This window comes from Phocoena phocoena, chromosome 3 (assembly GCF_963924675.1).
Source record: "Phocoena phocoena chromosome 3, mPhoPho1.1, whole genome shotgun sequence".
In the NCBI taxonomy this organism is placed as follows: domain Eukaryota; kingdom Metazoa; phylum Chordata; class Mammalia; order Artiodactyla; family Phocoenidae; genus Phocoena; species Phocoena phocoena.
In genome coordinates this window covers 76,942,962-76,965,190 of record NC_089221.1, presented here as the reverse complement: position 1 = coordinate 76,965,190, position 22,229 = coordinate 76,942,962, and the positions used below count along the sequence as shown (strand labels likewise).

At 37.2% G+C, this 22,229-nt stretch overlaps 1 protein-coding gene across 5 annotated transcripts in view; it reads left to right on the top strand.

Moving 5' to 3' along the window:
- Positions 1–22,229, top strand: part of MCTP1 (multiple C2 and transmembrane domain containing 1) — a 533,762-nt gene that overhangs the window by 272,911 nt on the left and 238,622 nt on the right. For 4 of the 5 annotated variants that reach the window (XM_065875059.1, XM_065875058.1, XM_065875061.1 and 1 more), the window contains 3 exons: positions 7,022–7,101; positions 14,026–14,137; positions 22,161–22,199. In XM_065875059.1, coding sequence (XP_065731131.1) covers positions 7,022–7,101; positions 14,026–14,137; positions 22,161–22,199 — 231 coding nt within the window. The remainder of the gene's footprint in view (positions 1–7,021; positions 7,102–14,025; positions 14,138–22,160; positions 22,200–22,229) is intronic. The other variant, XM_065875060.1, reaches the window with a different exon arrangement.

The window sequence follows — 22,229 nt, the reverse complement described above, 5'->3', positions numbered from 1 at the left end:
ATGAGCCCCAAAGGTCACTTGATCACTCTTTCAGCAATCTCTGGGCATCCTTCTTCCCCTCAAATCTTCATTTGCATTGCTTCCAGTTGTTTCTGTTTTCCACAGAAAGGAAAAAGTAATCAAGATGTTACTAAAATCATAGCAGGACCATTTATCAAATCGATGAAAAAGAGAGCTACAAGTATGTAGTTGATAAGCTTCTAGAAGTCATTATGGGGAGCATAGACCTGTATTTGCTTAAGAAATTGTCTCAAATGGACAATGGCTAAAGGAAATCAGTTAAATAGAATTACTGAGCTATCTTTTAGTGTTCAAAAATCATGACCCAAGAATTATTAATGTGAGAGTCTTCATGGCCAACCCTCCTCCCACCAAAGGGAAGACCTCCATGGTCAGAGATGCTCCTCATCTCTAGAGAGAAAGAAATGTCTACATGAGAAAAAAGGAAATACCTTCATAATAAAGAACTGAGATAAGGGGAAAAAAGGAATTTTTAAAAAGACAAGTAGGATTAAGGAAGCTTATTCCTAGGGAGGTTTAGAAGAAATAAGTTAGAGCAGTTGCAACCATGAAGGAAATGGATAGGAAAGGAAAGCAGGGTTAATAAGGATAGCACTGGACCATTGGGATCTCATATAATGTCCCTTAAGAGAAAAATTATGGAAGAAAAGGATTAATTTCTAATTGTGTTTGCTGTGGATCTATTTCTTGAATGGGATATTACTCTATGACAGAAGCATGTGGATCTCCAGTCTTTAAAGCGGTTACAAATGAATGTTCCAGTGTTACATTAGGTAATGGTTGGGTCCCTCTGCTATTCTTTTGTGTTCAAGAATGAAATTCATCTGTGCAGAAATCCAGATGTCAAATGTGTATTTCAAAAGGCATATCATAATAGGCTCAAAAGCGAACAAAAATCTTAGGTACACAGAAAAAAATGGTGGCAAAAATGTTTGTTTTGGTTTAAGAGAGCAAGAATAGATACACTTACATACTGAAAACGGAGACTGTAACACCACCTATAGACCAAAGGCCTGGTTAATGACACACTGGGAACAAAGAAGTTAGGAGAGAAAACCCAAGGGTAGTTTTTGTTTTTATTTTTTACCACTTTGAGTTTCCAAAGTACAACATTATGTAGCCACAACTTAACTTCCACCTTACAGAAGAAGATACATAGTGAATTGTAAAAGAGTTGACTTTTTTTTTATATTTCTACATAATAAAAAATAAGTTAAACAGAAATCACACTGGCCTCTCAAATACTAGTACAAACATAAAATAACAAGACTTTATTTTTATGAATGCTTTATACTTTTTAATATGCTTTGATCTTTTTCATTTGATTTTCATTTTCTGGACCATGCATAGGGCTTCTTTTGAAAAAAAATTTCTGACTTTCACCTTTACTTTTCCCATGTTTTGTGTTACCTACTTTTTGCCTAATGTGGGACACACAAAGACCTAAATAATATACATTGGTGGAAATGATATTTTAAGTTACTAGAACTTCATGAAGATTGCATTATTTTCATCGTCTCTACATAGCTCTGTGTGATTGACTTTTATATGATGCCCACATCCTCTGTGATAGGAAATTAATCTTGCCTGAAAGATTTCTTAGGGACTAACTGATTCTGTAGTGACAGGTAATATGAAAATGCATCCATGAACTAGATGATTAGAAAATATTGTCTTCAACCCTCCTCTCTATGGTTCAATGAAAAAGAAGTCCACATGCACACTGTAATCTGATTTCTATCAGTGTAAAGATTACCAAGGGAAACAAAATTCAGTTCTAAGCTAAGGTTATAAAATCACCCTGAAGTTACAGTACTTATAACATTTCTAGTAAAAACAAATTTAAAAAAATCTTGGTAGTGTCATTTTTAAATACTACAGAAAATAAATAAATACACTTTCCAATTGGTTGGAATTCATATAGCTTTGAATTTTGATAAAAAGAGAATATTCCTTCAGTTATGAATGACTTCACAGTAAGGGCAGGTATAAAAACAAGGCTGCAGGGATGGGCTTGAAACATTTATCTTAGGGTAGCAGTAGAATCTGGGAGTTAAATGCAGTGCTTCTAATTGAGATAAGAGCCCCTGGAGCCTGCTCTGTATCCACAGAGATGCTCCAGCACGCATCTTAAATGATAGAGTAAATTCAGCATCCATTTCAGTTGAATTAAATTCAGATTCTCCATTGTAATTTCACTGACACTATTATTCCAGGTACATGATGAGCACCCAGAATTACAGTGGAAAGAGGTAGAAGTAATCTAAAAGGAGAAATGTAAATTGTTGCTTGTTTGGCATAATCATGAGCTAGAAGAGCTAAATTGAAAGTGCTCTTCTAAATAATAGAAAGATTTTGATAACTAGGAAAACTGTTCTGTTTGGAGCCATAGTACTGATTCTAAGATTGTCATTTTAACAAACCTGATAGTTCCTTAAATAACTCACATCTATCCAAGCTTAAGATTTAAAATTGAAAAGGTACTTAAAGCGTGGGTCAAGCTAAGGACCATATAACTGTCTTGTCCAAAATTATTTCTCAGTAGGTTCTAAGGGTCCTAAAAAGAATTTCAAATACCAAGGACCCTCAACCCTGACTGTACATCACTTTAAATATGCTCTGTGTCTGAAATCCATTACAAGATTTGAATCTGACCTCTTCTTAGCCCGGGCATTTAGGGGCAAGTAACATAAATGTTTTAAGCTTTGGATTCCTTATCTGACAAATGGAAACAATACTTTGTTCACTGAGTTGTATGAGAATGAAATTTAAAAATCTATATGATGTGTTTAACACAATGCCTTGTATATGGTAAATGTTGAGTAAACATTAATCGTCATTAACTGTGCTTCTTATTGCAGTGGGAGTGCCTCTCCTATTTCATCACTCTTCTATGTTCTATATTTTCTGACACTTCACCTAGAGCAATGCTCCCTCTGACAAATAGTTTATAGAGCTTGGAACCAAATTGCATAGCAAACAATTTCATTAAGGAATGGATTCTGGTGTTTCCATTCTTCCCTGTGTTTATGCCTTTGCTGAGTAATAGGAATTGAGAACTAATGTAAACATCTAGCATTAGGACGGTAGAAAAGACTCTCCCCATGAGAATAAACAGAGTTTGAATGTTGACTCACCCGTTTGGGCTGTCTATACCGATCAATTCACTGGATTCACAGCTTTCCACTTCATATGTGTAGGTGAATCCCAGGTGTTCTCATGGACTGTATGTCACTGTAGTCTCCCCAAGATTTTAATCCTTAAGGCTGATACAATCAGAAGAGATTGCACAAGAGAAATTTCTCTAATTTTGGTGTAAATTTTATGTTGTAAAATACACTACTGCAGCCACTTGCAAATACCAAGGTGTCAGTTGTATAAGATACTGAGCAGATGACTAAAGTTCAGAAGTGTAATTGATCAAGGAGAATATTTACTGCGGGAGTGCTGTGCTTTCTACAACAAATGTACTCCTGAAAGGTTGTAAGTAAATCAAATGACTATAAATTGAGTAATTTAAAAGGCATTAGAGGAGCTTATAACTTAAATAAATCCCTTGTGACTCTTCTAATTTAAGAATCCCTTTGTAAAGCAAGGGATTTACTTTTTTTTTAATATCAACTTTTTACATATTAAGTTTGTTTAAATTGCAGTACACCTGTACTAGAGAAAAGAAAACAGTAACTGATACAAGGCTTCTGTACATGCTACTCCCTCAGCTTGGAGCTTTTTTTTTTTTTTTTTTGGTATGCGGGCCTCTCACTGTTGTGGCCTCTCCCGTTGCGGAGCAAAGGCTCCGGATGCGCAGGCTCAGCGACCATGGCTCACGGGCCCAGCCGCTCCGCGGCATGTGGGATCTTCCCGGACCAGGGCACGAACCTGTGTCCCCTGCATTGGCAGGCAGACCCCCAACCACTGCGCCACCAGGGAAGCCCCAGCTTGGAGCTTTTTAACTGTTGTGTCAAGGATTGGCCAGAGGGATGCTGAGCTACGGGTTCTCTCAGCCCAGTGCATTCTCACCTCCTGGAGAGTCCAGTGGTCTGGGTCATCCTTTCAAGAGCAGACTTACCTGTTTATGCTCATTTACTCCAGTGAGCAATACAATGATTTTCTATTTGAAAAGGTCAGAAACACAACTCTAAACTCCATCTATTAACCTTTTTATCAATCTTAAAAGCTTTCCCTGATCTCCAATGTAATTTTTTTTCTTTTTGTACCCTGTTCTTTTCTTTACAACAGTCATCTAAGTTTGTAATTCTATCACCTGTGCACTTCCTTGTTTAACATCTGCCTCCCTCACTAAACTATAAGCATTGACAATGTGAGATTTCCTCACCACAGTTTACTCAATACCTAGCACAGTGTCTGGCACATAATAAGCATTTAATCAGTGTTGACCAAGGAAATAAATGAGTAAGAAATGTTTAAATGGATGGAAATTAGCCCACTCCCATTCACTTAGAGTTCTTTGGAAATGACCCCATCTGATCTAGCTCTGAGCTCTCCCTCCAACTTCCTTCCTCTCTCCATCTTTCTCAGTCTGCTTCAGCCACACTGGCTGCTGGCTGATCCTTGAACATGCTAATCACTTGCTGTTTCCTCCACCTGGTGCGCTCTTCCCATTCCAGTGTCACTCTAATGGCTTAATCGTTCTCATCATTGTAGTCTCTACACAATCACACTTCCTCTGAGAGGCCTTCCTGGACTCCCAATTTAAAATATCAGCTCCAAATGTATATTCTCGTTGAATGCTTATATCACTCAGCATCATGGGTTTTTTACTTTTTTAAATTAGTTTTTATTGGAGTAGAGTTGCTTTACAATGTTGTGTTAGTTTCTGCCATGCAGCAAAGTGAATCAGTTACATGTATACGTATATCCACTTTTTTTTAGATTTCTTTCCCATTTAGGTCACCACAGAGCATTGAGTAGAGTTCCCTGTGCTATACAGTAGGGTCTCACTAGTTATCTATTTTATACATTGTGGTACATATATGTCAATCCCAATCTCCCATTCATTCAACCCCCCCCGCTTTCCCCCCTTGGTAACCAGTAGTTTGTTTTATGAAATTATAGAAAAACAAAGCAAATCTATGAAACAGAAAGCAGATCGGTGTTTGCTAAGGGCAGAGCAGGTGAGGAAGAAGAATGTTGAAAAGGATCATGAGGGAACTTTGGGAGTTATGGAATTGTCTTCCACCTTGACTGTGTCAGTGGTTGCATAGCCATAGACATTTGTCAAAACTCATTGAACTGTACCATTAAAATGGATGTATGTCCACTCCTGGATATATATCCAAAGAAAATGGAAACACTAATTAGAAAAGACACATGTACCCCAATGTTCGTGGCAGCATTATTTATAATTGCCAAGGTATGGAAACAACCTAAGTGTCCATCAGGAGATGGTTGGATAAAGAAGATATGGTGTGTGTGTGTGTGTGTGTGTGTGTGTGTGTGTGTGTGTGTGTGTGATGGAATATTACTCAGCCATAAAAAAGAATGAAGTTTTGCCACTTGCAACAACCAGATGGACTTAGAGGGTATTACACTAAGTGAAATAAGTCAGACAGAGAAGGACAAATTCTGTATGATGTCACTTATATGTGGAATCTAAAAAATACAACAAACTAATAAATATAACAAGAAAGAAACAGACTCATAAATATAGAGAACAAACTAGTGATAACCAGTGGGGAAAGGGAAGGGGGGAGGGGCAAGATAGGAGTAGGGGATTAAGAGGTACAAACTACTATGTATAAAATAAGTCAGCTACAGGATATATTGTACAGCACAGGGAATATAGCCACTTTTTAAAATAACTATAAACGGAGTATAACCTTTAAAAATTGTGAATCACTGTGTTGTACACCTAAAACTTATATAATATTGTACATCAACTATACCTGAATAAAAACATTTTTTTAATTAGTTTAAAAAAATTGGGCTTCCCTGGTGACGCAATGGTTGAGAGTCCGCCTGCCGATGCAGGGGACGCGCGGGTTTGTGCCCCGGTCTGGGAAGATCCCACATGCCGCGGGGCGGCTGGGCCCGTGAACCATGGCCACTGAGCCTGTGCATCCAGAGCCTGTGCTCCGTGACGGGAGAGGCCACAGCAGTGAGAGGCCCGCGCAAAAAATAAAATAAAATAAAATAAAATATCAGCTCCCAACACATTGCCTTACACTTCTGTCTCCATGGTGCTCCTCACTGAACTGTATATATCTATTTGCGTTTTTATGGACTCTCCCAGCTGTTCAATATAGGGTTCAGAAGGTCAAGCACATTGCCTGTCTTGTTCATCATAGTATGAATATAAACCATGAAGGGCAAAAAGAAGATAAATAGTTTTGACAGAAGAAAGAAATACATTCTTTTCTTTTTCTTTCTGTTTTGTTGTTGCTAGTCACATTAATATTATGCCCTAATTAAAAATTTAATTTAACCTTAGAATAACTTTATGAAGTACTTTAATCATAATAGCTTAATGTTTACTTATTTGTATGTTTAAAATGGCATTGTCCTATAATATCAGAGAATATATCTTTGATGACCTGAAAAATACAAGAAATTGGAGTCATATCTTCATCACCTACAGCCCAGTATGGAAGACATATTTGTTGAATTTCATACCAACTCACTTTGCCTTTCAGTAATTCTAATAGACCATCTATAATGAGAGGAAAATATTATAAGCCTGTGGTTCCCACATTTTTGAGGATTCACTATAATTTATTTGATTTTGTTATCACCTTCTTTGACCTTCTACTTTATACAAATCAGTAATTTTAATTATAAAATTAAGTGTAATTTCCTTTGAATGTTTTGTGAGACCTTAGTATTTCAAAACACAAAAACAAATAAAATTTTTAAAATAAATCTTAGGAAATTTTATTGATTTTGGTGACATAGACAACCAGTATTTTATAATGAAGACGTTTTTCACTTAAAGCTTATATTGGAATTGTTTATAATAATGTCTGTGTCTTTGGCTGCATAGGTATTTGACTATGACTTTGGACTACAGGATGACTTTATGGGCTCAGCCTTTCTGGATCTCACACAATTGGAGTTAAACAGGTAACTTTTGAACTGTTGTAATATCACTATACCTTTTTATGAAACTGGGCCTGTGTAACAGAAAATGTCAACAGATCTGGGTTCTGGTCACTGTTCTGTCATTTATGGTTGTGAGTCTTTGTGCTAGCCAGACTTACTCAAGTATGTCTTTCTTACTTACCTGGTGGAAATAATACGTAGCACCTTCCCTCACTCTCTCATTCGACAACAACTATGCAGCAGAAAAATTCTTTTTTTTTTTTTTTGGCCACGCCATACAGAATGAGGGATTTTAGTTACCTAACCAGGGATGCAACCCATACCGCCTGCAGTGGAAGCACGGAGTCCTAACCACCGGACCTGGACTGCCAGGGAAGTCCCCAGCAGAAAACTTCTTAAGACACTTTCTTTGTCCCCCAGACTGTGCTGAGCACCAGGAATCTAGATTAAGACACGTTCCTTGCTCTCACATTGATGGTAGGATTATAGTGGGGCATAAAGAAGATGATACATGTTAATCGTAATTATTAATTTAAGAATGAGGCCATCACATAGGAAATAAGATGAGTACACTATGCATCGAAAATAGCAGCACTCTTATCACTTAAGCCGAAGTAGAATCTAATTTTGCCATCATCAGTAATCCTAGGTTACCGAGGAGTAGCCCGAAAGTGGAGGCAGATTGGTTGTATTTACTCAGTTACATTAACTTATCATTGCTTGACTAGTTGTAAAGTAATGATTAGTTATAACTAAATTAATGTTATGAATATTAACCATTCCTTGCACAAAATTATGGGCTTTTATTTTTTTTAATGTATTTCAACATAGGAGCTAAGAATTGATTAATACTACAGAAGAAAAAATAGGTTTTAAAAGGTTCAGCAGTGGGGCTTCCCTGGTGGCGCAGTGGTTGAGAGTCTGCTTGCCGATGCAGGGGACACGGGTTCGTTTCCCGGTCCGGGAAGATCCCACATGCCGCGGAGCGGCTGGGCCCGTGAGCTATGGCCGCTGAGCCTGCGCGTCCGGGGCCTGCGTGTCCAGAGCCTGTGCTCCGCAAAGGGAGAGGCCACAACAGTGAGAGGCCCGCGTACCGGAAAAAAAAAAAAAAAAAGGTCCAGTAGTGCTGGAATGGATTGCAAAGCAGGCTGCCAAATCATCTTTGGTGGTTTTAAAGAGATGGTTTAGATCAGGGGTCCCAACCCATGTTAGGAACCGGGCTGCAGAGCAGGAGGGGAGCGGCAGGCGAGCGAGCAAAGCTTCATCTGTATTTACAGCCGCTCCCGTCACTCGCATTACCGCCTGAGCTCCGCCTCCTGTCAGATCAGCAGCATTAGATTCTCATAGGAGCGCGAACCCTACTGTGAACTGCACTTGCGAGGGATTTAGGTTGCACAGTTGCGTGCTCCTTATAAGAATCTAATGCCTGATGATCTGAGGTTGAGCTGTGGCGGTGATGCTAGCTCTGGGGAGCGGCTGCAAACACAGATTATCATTAGCAGAGAGGTTTGACTGCACAGAGACCATAATAAATCCATTGCTTGCAGACTCATGAAGCTGCTGTAGAGCACAGGGAGATCAGCTCTGTGCTTTTTTTTTTTTTTTAATAAATTTGTTTATTTTTGGCTGTATTGGGTCTTCATTGCTGTGGGCGGGCTTTCTCTAGTTCTGGCGAGTGGAGGCTACTCTTTGTGGTAGTGCACAGGCTTCTCATTGCAGTGGCTTCTCTTGTTGTGGAGCACAGGCTCTAGGTGCACAGGCTTCAGTAGTTGTGGCATATAGGCTCAGTAGTTATGGCTCACGGGCTCTAGAGCACAGGCTCAGTAGTTGTGGCACACAGGCTTACTTGCTCCGCGGCATGTGGGATCTTCCCGGACTAGGGCTCAAACCTGTGTACCCTGCATTGGCAGGCAGATTCTTAACAAGTACGCCACCAGGGAAGCCCCTCAGCTCGGTGCTTTGTGACGACCTAGAGGGGTGAGATGGGGAGGGAGAGAGGGAGGCTCATGAGGGAGGAGATATAGGTATACATATAGCTGATTCACTTTGTTGTACAGCAGAAACTAACAGAACACTGTAAAGCAATTATAATCCAATAAAGATGTAAAAAAAACCCAAAACCTATCAGTGAGTGGCAAGTGAAAACAAGCTCAGGGCTCCCACCGATTCTGCGTTATGGTGAGTTGTATAATTGTTTCACTATATATTACAATGTAGTAATAATAGAAATAAAGTGCACAATAAATGTAATGTGCTTGAATCATCCTGAAACCATCCCGCACCCCCCAACCCCCGGTCTGTGGAAAAATTGTCTTCCGTGAAACTGGTCCCTGGTGCCAAAAACACTGGGGACCGTTGGTTTAGATGATCATGTTATATCATGTGGCAGGAATAGTGGAAAGCAGAGTAATGGGTCAGATCACAACTTTATATTTTAAATGTAGATGAAATATAAATAGTAGAACTCCTTATATGTTGTAGTCTGAGCACAGTGACGGCTTATTGGTGGTCTTCCAATGGTCATCTGTGCCTCAGACTGGACAAAAGAGTGGCCTTTTCTATACTTCCTATATGTCCTTCATTCCAACCCAGAGCCTAGCAGGCCTGACCTTGGGGTGATTGCTTGCTCCCCGCCTCACCATGGCTGAAGGAAGTCCTAGGTGGTGTTGTATGTGGTCCGTTATCATGAAACTGAGCTCCAGCTAGACTGGGCTGTGCTGTTCTTCGTAAAGGCCACGGTTATTTTCTCTGTAGATTCTGCATAAGGGTATGCAAATTACTAGGTTTAATCACAGAACATAACTTTCTCTTTTTCTCTATTAAAGATAGATTACTGGTGAAAAATAATTTTAAATGGAAAAACATATGAGATGGGTAAAAAACCAAAAGATTATGTATAAGCATTTGGTGTTTATTTTACCACATTACTTATTTTATGTATTTAGCTAACTATACCCTCCCCTCAAAACCACATAAACATCAAATTACCGCTTTTGAAAATCACATATTGGGCTTCCCTGGTGGCGCAGTGGTTGAGAGTCCGCCTGCCGATGCAGGGGACACGGGTTCGTGCCCCAGTCTGGGAAGATCCCACATGCCGCGGAGCAGCTGGGCCCGTGAGCCATGGCCGCTGAGCCTGCGCGTCCGGAGCCTGTGCTCCGCAACGGGAGAGGCCACAACAGTGAGGGGCCCACGTACCGAAAAAAAAAAAAAAAAGAAAATCACATATTTGTGTATACCATTACATTCTATGTATAGAAATCAACATGGGAATTTCCTGGCAGTCCAGTGGTTAGGACTCCGCACTTTCACTGCCAAGGGCCTGGGTTCTGGGTTCAATCTCTGGTTGGGGAACTAAGATCCCATAAGCCATGCAGTGGGGCCGGAAAAAAAAAAAAAGAAATCAGTACCCTCTGGATGTAGACAGATGGATAATAATAGTAGCCGTATAAATCCTTATGCTACTATATAATGCATGAAGGTATTGCTTTTGAAAAAAATAATAAATAAGCATCATAAGGAATTACAAATTTCTTAAATCTTTATCATGTAATCATAAAAATGTAATGAAGTTTTGGCTATTAATTTTTATATGTAATCATTTTTACAGGAAAATGAACCAAATCAAATTGTAACCCCATATAAATACATATGTGTGTATGTGTGTGTATGTACATATATATATACATATATACTATAATGCCTAATATGCATTTGTTAAAATAAAAGGAACAAGTTGTTATCATCAAACCACTATGATTAGTTATAACTAATCATAATTAATCCATAATTAATATTGGAGCAATTTGCATCACAACTATTGTAACTTATGTATATTATCAGTTTGATAGGTTACTTATGTTTCAATTAAAACCCCTGACATCAAAAAACTGTTCATATTTTTCATAACACCATTTCTTGAATTGGTAAATTAAGCATCATTTGAAAGAGTGTCCTAGTATTGTAAAATCTTAGCATTGAAAGGTACCTGTGGTTCCCCCAAATTATTTGGGGGCATTTATAAATGCATAAATTTCCAGACACCACCCACAATCTACAGAACCAGAATCATTATGGATAGAGTGCAGGATTATGCACTTTTTAAAAGCTTCCCAGTTGATTCTGAGGTGCAGCCAGGATTGAAAGTTTTTATTTGGACCACTTTCCCCAGCAAGCCATCTCCCCAGTACTAGAATCCAACAGTATCATTTACTAAATGTTAAGCTCCATGAAGACAAGTGTCTTATCTTTGGTCTTGACTGCTGGTTTTTACCCAGAACCTAGTATCACATATGTTCAATTCATGTTTTGTGAATTAAATGAATAAATGATTGAACAGGCAAGGGAACATTCCTAATTTGTCAACATTTCAGGATTCAAGTGTGGTGCTGAATGTTCCACTGTCCCTTAGGCTTGTAGAGGGCATGAACCCCTATTTGTTCAATATTAATTGAAATATGTAAACAAGATATTACGTACACATTATCAGCTGAATGTGTATTTTACATTATTTTCTAAAAGCTACTGTGGGTAATATTGAGCAATTCATAATCTCTTCCTCAGAGATACTTATCTAATTCTGAAGCCTTCTAAGTATTGATCACCTCTTCTAAGTGCTGGTTTCCTTGCATTTCTGAATCTAAAAAGTTAGGCATAGGTTTAAATAGCCAAAAATAGAAGCATTATTTTAAATAGTAGAAGTTCTTCAAATAACTATACGTTGTTTTTTAAGTATATTTATAATGTATATCAGGCAATTTATATTTTATATTTTCCTCTTCTTCCACTGTTTATTTACTCTAAATCATACTTCTGATTAAGAAAAAAAAATCTTAAAGAACTAAAAGGATGGTAGTGGTCAGTAAAAGACCGTTATTGAGTTGTTGGACTCAAATTTATAGAAAATAGCTGCTATTGCTCTCTGTGTATTTAGAGATCACAGAGAAGGGCCTTACAATTTTCTTAATACTGCTGTACTTCCGTAGCCTTTCCAGCAACCTCACAGCCTTTCTAGAACCCCGTGAAGAGCTGAAACTTAGGCAGTGAATCCAAGTATACCCAATTGGCCCATGATTTATTGGATAACTTAATACATTGATGTTATTTTAATAACAACAAAAATTGTACCAGGAAATTAAAGGAAGACAAAATTCCTTTTCTTCTTAAAAATATATAGTATATATAAGTCCATGCACTCTCTCACTTTGTCCCAACTTACCCTTCCCCCTCCCTGTGTCCTCAAGTCCATTCTCTATGTCTGTATCTTTATTCCTGTCCTGCTCCTAGGTTCTTCAGAACCATTTTTTTTTTTTAGATTCCATATATATGTGTTAGCATACGGTATTTATTTTTCTCTTTCTGACTTACTTCATTCTGTATGACAGACTCTAGGTCCATTCACGTCACTACAAATAACTCAGTTTCGGTGCTTTGTGACCACCTAGAGGGGTGGGATAGGAAGGGTGGGAGGGAGATGCAAGAGGGAGGGGATATGGGGATATATGTATACATATAGCTGATTCACTTTGTTATACAGCAGAAACTAACACACCATTGTAAAGCAATTATACTCCAATAAAGATGTTAAAAATATATATATATAGGGAGGGTGGGAGGGAAGGAGACGCAAGAGGGAAGAGTTATGGTAACATATGTATATGTATAACTGATTCACTTTGTTATAAAGCAGAAACTAACACACCATTGTAAAGCAATTATACCCCAATAAAGATGTTAAAAATATATATATATATAGTATATATTTTTGCTTACTCATTTAATGACAGTTCAAAATCTTTTTTTTATTTTATATATTTATTTTTTATTGAAACATAGTTGACATACAGTATTGGTCTCAGGTATACAACATTGTGGCTCTGACAATTATAGACATTACAAAATGATCTCAATAAGTCTAGTAACCATCTGTCACCATACAAAGTTATTACAACATTGTTGACTATATTCTCTATGCTGTATGTTATATCCCTGTGTATTCATTTTATGACTGGAAGTTTATGCCTCTTAATTCCCTTCACCTATTTAGTCCATTCCCCCGCTCCCCTCCCTTCTGGCAACAGTTTGTTCTGTGTATCCATGAGTCTGTTTCTGCTTTGTTTAGTTTTTTAGATTTGACATATAAGTGAAATCATATGCTGTCTGTCTTGGTCTGGCTTATTGCACTTAGCATGATACCCTCCAGGTCCATCCGTATTGTTGCAAATGGCAAGATTTCACTCTCTTTTTATGGCTGAGTAATATTCCTTTGTGTGTGTGTGTGTGTGTGTGTGTGTGTGTGTGTGTGTACATATATAGATATATATACACATAAATACCACATCTTTTTTATCCTTTCATCTATCAATGGATACTTTGGTTGTTTCCATATCTTGGCTATTGTAAATAATGCTGCAATAAACATAGGGGTGCATGTATCTCTTCCAATTGCTGTTTTTGTTTCCTTTGAATAGATACCCAGGAGTAGAATTGCTGGATCATATGATAGTTCTATTTTTAATTTTTTGAGGCACCTCCATATCATTTTCCATAGTGGCTGCACCAATTTAAATTCCCACTAACAGTATACAGGTGTTCCTTTTTCTCCACAACCTCACGAACACTTATTGTTTGTTGCTTTTTTGATAATCACCATTCTGACAGGTGTGAGGTGACAATATTGTGGTTTTGATTTGCATTTCCCTGATAATTAGTGATTTTGAGCATCTTTTTATGTGTCTGTTGGCCATCTGCATGTCTTTCTTGGAAACATGTTTATCCATTTTTAAATCAAATTGCTTGTTTTTTTGATACTGAGTTGTATGAGTTCTTTATATATTTTGGGTATTAAACCCTTATTGGATATATCATTTGCAACTATCTTTTCTCATTCAGTAGTTTTGTCGATGGTTTCCTTCATGCTCAAAATCTTAATATTTTATATCATAGGCCCACGGATGTGACCGTCACACTGAAAGATCCCCACTATCCTGACCATGATCTTGGAATCATTTTGCTCTCAGTCGTCCTTACCCCTAAGGAAGGAGAACACAGGGATGTGGTAAGTTCCCCCTCAGCCTAGTTGTAGCTTTCTTGCTCTCACTTGTTTGAATGTCGTGAGCCTTCTCTGAACCCAAAGGTAATATTAAAGAGAAACAGCATAAGAAGATCGGGCCTGTTCTTTGTTTCTGTGAGTATCCTGGGTATCAGTAGTCTAGTTGTATTGTATTTTTTGAATTCAAATTTCCTATTTTATTCTCCAGATCAGAACCTCTTATAAATAAGGGATACGTTTGCATCTTTTATCATTATTTTATTTTCCAATTTCAGACTGTTATTTGTAGCAAATGGTGGTATTTATTCAGAGATTATATTTTTCCACATTGAGGTGTCCAGACCTTACTATTTTGATTATATTGTCAGATGTACCATAACAAAGAAAATGAGGTGAAATTACAATAGAGTTTCTGCTTTCTGGTATTTGTTTGATGAATGATTAGTGAGTACTTTTCATCTTCTTGATGGACTTCCATATCGGTGTTACCCATTTTCCAGCCCTGGCTGTCTGTACTTCCTTGCACACCATGCAGCTATGAGAAACTGACAAGGGATACAGAGGAGCTAATTACTCCAGCACTGTTGAAGTGACGTTAAAAAATATCAGGTTTGACCTGCATCGGTATGCTTGCCAGTGCACTTTCTGCCACAATTTACCAGAATTTATTTATTAGACTCAGGGTGCTTTCACATACTGGTAGCTATTCTCACTAGTTCTGATTGCAACACATTTTAGGAGTAGACATAATTTTTTAGGCAAGTTTAAATACTCTATTTCAGCAATGTGTGTATTGCTGGTTTAAAATAATGCATGATTAAAGTTGGTATATGTTTTCTGCTGGAAAGGAATTACTGGCATTTTTCCCTAGATTGTAAATAAAAATAGTGAATTACAACTTCAAATTTGGAAGTGTTTTAAACTCATTGAAAAATTCACCCTTTTCAAGGTATTTTTCTCTATCCTTTAAAAAAATTAAACAACGAGCACATATGTAATATTTGCAAAGAATGATTTAAGTATCTATATTTCATTCAGTGAGGAAGAAACTTTTCTTTTCGAACAAGTACTATCAAATAATACCTACTTGGAGAACTTAGCACTGTAAAAGAATGTATGTATGTGCACAGGCATAGGCCCATATGCGCAGATGGAAGGGTGTGTGAGGACATTTTTTCACAGAGAACATTTAGAAATAAAAGCCCATCATTTTAAAAGTCACCAATTCAGAATATATTATTTCACCCAGTGCAAGCCAAGGAGTATATGCTAGCTGGCTAATCCATACACAGGAATAAAGTATAAGTGTTCATTTATTCAAATAATCCTGGTATTCACGAGGAACCTACTATAAGCCAAATCCTGTGCTAGACCCTTTGGATACAGTAGAACTGAAATCCAGTGGAGAGCTCAGAAATCAAATAATCATGGAAGGAAATGTAAAATGACAACTGTTTTAAGTGCCATAAAAGAGAGGTGCATGCTGCTGTAGAGCAAATATAGGAGAATTTGTTCTAGTCGGGAACAGGAATTCTCCAAGGAAGTCAAATGGGAGATGAGGTCTGAAGTGTGAATAGAAGTTGATAAAGGCAAAAACACAGGAAGAGAGGAAATAGTTCAAGCAGAGGAAATAGCACGTGCGAAGGCCCTGTGGCTAGAGAAACCAAGCTGCACTCCAAGAATTGAAAAAGTACTGGAGCTTGGAGAAGGTGGAAGCAAGCAGAGTGTGAAAGGTCCTGGTGCATGATGACAGTGAAAGGGAGACTCCCAGACTGCATAGGGACTGTTGGCCATGTTAAGGTTTGTGGTCTTTCCCCAAAGAGCAATGAGAAGCCTTTGAAAAGTCTGTAAATAGGAAGTGGCATTATTTTATTTGCCTTTTGTTGTGTAGCTGCATTGTAGAAAACAGATGAAAGTGTTAAGAATGAATGCTTGGAGACCAACTAGGAGCTATTTTGAAAATCCTGGTGGAAGATGATGGAGATTTGGATTAGAATTGTCAAGAGGTAGAGATGAAAAGAAATGAAGAAGTTTATCTATAGGAGGTAAAATCAACAAAACTTGGTGATAGAATATTTGGGGAGGGGATCCTTTGTTATTTTAATGAAGGAAAACACCATAAATGAAAATACCTAAAGTGCCTGAGGTCTTAGGACGTGTCTCCAAACCATCCAAACTGCCAGTATTACTGGGGTTTCTAATGATATGGCAGCTGTTTTAGTTATTTGGGTGATTTGATGATGGAGGGTCTGCTGATTTTTTACATTAAAAGCATATTTATTAAATACTCTAACATCAAACTGAGGGTTTGAGGGATTAAGTTAGTATCAAGAGACTTTACGACAAGGCTGCTGAGTTGTTCTAAATTACACAGAAATATATGTCAGCACAGGCAAAGTAGTTCCTGACATTCGTTTTTCTTCAACCATTCTTGCAAAAACCCTTCAATCTCCACTGCTGTTCAAACTTATTTAGGCATGCTGTCTTTCTAATTAGAAAAGATCATTTAAAAATATTATAGTGTCTGGTTACGGGTCATCAGTGATTTATCAAACACGAATAGGAACAAAAACAGGTTACATGAAACAGTTACACATCAAAAATCTGGTATTATTAATCTTCTTTTCTTCCTTTTTCTTTCTCCTTATCGTATCTCTCCAGCCACATTCACCCTTCACACAAAGAGTTCTTCCTGAAATCTTCATGCCATTTTCTTGGTTCAGATTTCTTTGGCTACCCCAGCTTTTTGGAAAAAAATCTTCTACCCCTGAGTATTTTTCATTTGCTTGCCTTACTTCATGCCTCCCCCTTCACAGTCCCAAATAGCACTGGATTGATTCTGCTACAGCAACTAAAAACCGGTGTCTTCTTCCTTCCCATGTTGAACTCTCACCTGGCTTCTCTCTTCTTCACCAGAGAAGCAAGTGGCTTATCAGGGGCCAGTGCCTCAGAAAAGGTACAGCAGTTCGCCTCTGGCTGGCGAGCTCTCTTGACTTCAGCCACAACTGAGAAGCAGTGAGAAGAGTGACCAGTGTGGCTATACTGGCTCCTCCTTGTGGACGTGATCAATAGCTGGGAGCCTGGGGTTGGTTGTTGACAAGCAGCTGGGGCAGGGACAGGGGAGGAAGCATGAAAGGTCCCCTACAGGAAATTCTGTTGGGACCCCCAGTATCCTGGCTAATCGGATTCCTAGATTGGGATTGGGGCTTCTAAGCATATACTTTACATGATGAAAATTTCTAACAAAGACATAAATTTGTGCTTTTCTCCCTTTGTTTATTTTAGTCTATATAGCAGTTCTAGAGCTGTTTATTAATTAAGATCTCTAAAATTGGCAAGCGACACTAGTTAGGAGAGTTTGACACTCTGAATAAGAGATGCCAGTTGTAGGCATCTATTGAAAAAAAACCACTTATTGAGCATCTATAAGCATTGTACCAAGTTCTATAACTCCCTCTTTATTCTTCTTCTAAGTGTTCAGTGACCTGTGGTTATTTCTCTAATGAAATGGAAACTCCTGATGAAGGGCTTTAAGACTCTCCAATGAGCGACATATGTTCCCTCACTTGTAAACTTTATCCCAGCCATACAGACTCCTACACAGCTCACCTCCTCTCAAGTCCAAGCTTTCTCCAATGTGACCTTTCCTACCTAAAATATACCTGTACTGTACCTCACCTCACTTCCGTCCTATAGCCCATCACTCCTGGTTAAAAATAATAATAATTCATAAATATTTATATATAAATTATTGCTTCTGATTACCTTTCTTATGATGACTCCTCTCAAAACCTGGTCCAGCTTTCTCTACCTAGTGGTTATTCAGTAGGCTGTGGATGAATCTCTAAGAGGATTCTTAGAGAATGCTTGATGGGATGCTTCAAAGGTCCAGGGAAAGGTATTTTAAGTTTCCTTCTTACTTCCGTATTCAAATCCCTGAGGTTGTCACAAACAATATTGGAGATAATGATTTACTTTTCCTATTGAATTCTTAAAATTATTCTATTAATGATAATCTGATTAAAATCAGTCTATATTGCTCTTCTCAAGATTTCTAATGATGACAATGAATTAGAAGCACATCACTGTATTTTTTTCTTTTGGTAACGTGTCTAGTATTGGCTAAATATATTTCCCTGGAATACATTTGAAATTTCTTGGCTAAAAACAGTCAATTATCCAATGTATCTTCAAATTAAATTTTTATATGCTGGAAATATATAACATATTGCTGCTGTGAAAATGACATGCTGAACTTCCACAAATTATCCAAGAACAAATCTTATTTAGAGGAGTTCAGACTCATAATGCAGCAAACCAGAAATCAGTTACTAAATGCTTCACAAGTCCACTTACTATTCAGAATGACATATAGAGAAGGAATAGAGGATGATTTTGCATTGACCTTCACACAGCAAAATTATGAGTTCTGTTCTCTTTGATTATTAGCTCAGAAATAACCTATTTTAAGCTTTTGGGACTTAAGACTTTAGTTCAGAAAAGCACATGTTTATTCTTATGCCTGTGTTTTGTAGACTTTGCTAAATATTTTTTGTGGATTAACATGGAGAATGGATGATATGAATTTCAAGAGCCATTGACAAATAAATCCTAACCATCAAGTAGGAAATAGAACATTAATGTTAAGAAATGCTGTCAAAAGTGGGAAGAAATGAGTAACTGGAAATACAGAGGGCTTAGCATCACAAAGTGCTAAGAGTTCTAAATCAGTTATCTTGTGAGTGTTTAAAACACTGTTAATACTGACAATGTGTTCCATGAATTATGTGGTTGGGATGATTTCTCCTTGTGTGGATTGCCAGTTCTAGAACTCAGTAAAAATGAAGAACAAGTTGAAAACCCTATCAAGCCTACTGTATCTACTAAAGTCCCTCAAACATGGAACATCTAATTATAGCTAATTAAGAAGTAAATAGGAGTCATAGTAAAAGTATTTCATAGTTGCTTATATTAAAATATTCTCCATTGAGTCATGATTGAGTCTTTTTTAAAAGATTCCAGATGTGGACAGATATATATATTTTTTAATTTTCAGCGTTGTATGTATGAGAAACCAAAATCTTCTTGGGGGGCATGTTGATGACTTGCATGACACAACTGTCATTTCTGTTTTGAATGCATGCCCTGTTTGATCCTGCAAAAGTGTGTAGTGCATATATGTGTGTCCTATATTTATGGTATTTTGGTCTGATAGTGTGTTTGAGTTCTTTCTGGCTCTTTTTCTAGCAGAGTTCAATCCACAGCTTTCTTCATTGGAGGATTTATGAAATAAAAGTGAGTTAATTTGTGTTACACACTCTCTTAGATAACCTAGACCTAACAAATTGCTTGGCTAAAGCTAAAAAGTAAAAACTTTCAAGAAACATATGAATTAACCTCAGTTGATCTTTAGTGCCAATTCAAAAAGTATATTTTTCTCTATGGTTTATTTTTGAAAATTTTCTGAATTATTCCATAAGCTAACATTTGAAAAAATATCCACCTATAAACAGTTCATATATATGTTTTATAATATGTATCTACCATAGTATTTAGCCATTCTATGATTTTTCTTTTATATCTATAGTAGTCATGTAATTGCCTAAAAAAAAATCATTGCAACAAAAGGGAAAAGCAAAAAATGGATTGAGATTGTGGAATCTTTTAAAAACATAATCAGTTCTGCAGCTCATAGGCCATATTTTTATGCTACTTATTCCATTTTTTGGGCTTCAAAGAAAGTTGAGTTGCTAATAAAGAATTTGAAGGTACTATAATATTAGATAATGACACTTTCAAAAACAAATTCATATGTTTCTCAGCTGAAGTTAAGATCAAATAGCAAAAAATAAATCTTATTTTTCTATAATTTGCTTCATCTCCTATGTTTAACATTCCCCAATCTTTCTTCTCTAAGTGTCCCACAGTTAGTAAAGGTAACAGTGTTAATAGTATGTCTGTTAAATTCACTTTTTAGAAAACTTTTATACTGATTCCAGTTTTACTGAATCTACTTTAACCCTAGAAACCCAGTTTCCTAGAAACTGAACCAGGAAAATAATGAATTGGTCCCTGTAACTGCCAAATCTTTCATACTGGTACGTAGGGAAATCACTGACCTTTTGTTTGTATCAGTGTCCCAATCTGAAAAATAATACCATGTATCTTGTTTGTAAGACTGATTTTGAAAGACAGGAAAATACCAACCCTATAGTTTGCCTTACATGTAGAAGGTTAATCGCGTGCAGTAGTTTTGAGTGGGGGGATGTGGCTTTGACCAGCAGTAGTGAATCTGTGTAATATTGAATAGTGTTGCCCTGAGAGTCAACTCTTCCTCATGTTCTTAGCCCCTTTTTCATAGTAGCATTTCTTACCAAATGGAACTTTGTAAGATTCTTTGATACTAGTTGATGATGATAAATGGCCATGACTTAAGAGATTTTCCGTTTTGATTTACTTATGTTAATTGTTCTCACCTGATTTGACTCAGAACATTGTCCCTAGGAATTATGATTCTTTGTTCACTGAAACTCTGCTTTCTGAGAAAGTTGAAAATTTATTGCCTGACTCTTCACGGGGCGTTTTTTATGAACGTGGCGTACCACAAAAGTATTTCGTGTCCAATTGCCTTTTAGTGATGACAAAGTGGTGGTGGTGGTGGTGGTGATGACGACGACTAACTCATTTAACATCAACAACGAACATCTATTAAACGTCCATCTCCCTAACCCGATGGTGGGTTTTGCTTCAGAATAAATTGGACATTAGTACTTAGAAAAAATATAAAATAATACTTTGCAGTTCCTGACTCCATTTGAAAAAAATTGGGAACTGTTGTAACCTTAGGAAGTCTATTTCTCTTCCATATTTTGGTCAATATCTAACACAGAGTGTATATAGAGAAAATGTAACCTATAAAACCACTATCTGCAGAAAAGAGGAATGTATCCTTAACCCTGACAATTTTATGATATTTCTCCTTTCCCCTTCTAGAACCTCTACATAATTCCTTTGTCTTGGTTTAGGCCAAAGGTTGCCTACTAAATGACTTACTCTTATATTAAAATCTTTCCTTTTTTGTATTTTTGTAATTTATGAGTGGTTTCTGAAATGGTCTTGCTTTATAGTGAATTTTGCCGAAGGAGACAGGGTTCTTATAGGCACGAGTGTACTTCCTTGATATATAAATATGGCAAGCATTTCTATAAGCTGTATTCTTTGTTCCAGATATTCCCTCATCTGCCTTAAAAGTAATGATAAAGCTAAGAGAGGGTAAAGAGGTTATCAGGAAGTTAATACCTCAGTGTTCATTGAGAATTTTTTTTAAACTGGAGAGGAAATTAAAAGTCATTGAATTTTTATGAGTTACTTTATGCAAGAGACCAGTGATCTTGGGCACTCATCACAAATCTCCATCAACCTTAATTAAAACTTGAAGTCATAAATATCTCTTACTATGACACGAAAAAACTAGTTTAAAGGATATATCATGGCTAAACATTTAGCAGGAAGATCCACTAATAGCCATCATGATATGCAGCACTTTTTCTCAGTCGAAAGCATTTGTCAACCCTGATGTAATTAAAGATTAACTGGAAGCAGAGACAATTCTAATATGCCGCCAATGCAACAGACTTTGAATGAGTTTGAAGAGAAAAGTTATTATACACCCTGTAAAGTCATGGCACATCATCAGCCTCCACCACCAAAAGTAACAATTGCTAATTGGGAGACTTAGTGTGTTTTTTTCCTATCAATAAGATATTTCAAATTTTCCATTCTATTTAAAATATACTGTCCCATCTCTTTGTACAAAAGAATAAAGGAAATGAACTCTCACCAGAAAGACTGCTTGAATGTTAAAGGTGCTTCTTCTAGCTGCCTGTACGTGAAAAACAATTTTTGTCTTGTATAATTGTTGCTGGAAACCGTTTGCTGTTTAAATGTCAAGCTTCCTCCAGAAAACAATTGGCTGCCCTGTCCTGTACTTGAGTGATAAGATAATGAAAATGCTTTATTTCATTTACAGACAATGCTAATGAGGAAGAGTTGGAAAAGATCAAGTAAGGTAACACTTAGCATGTGATCTTTCAGCTTT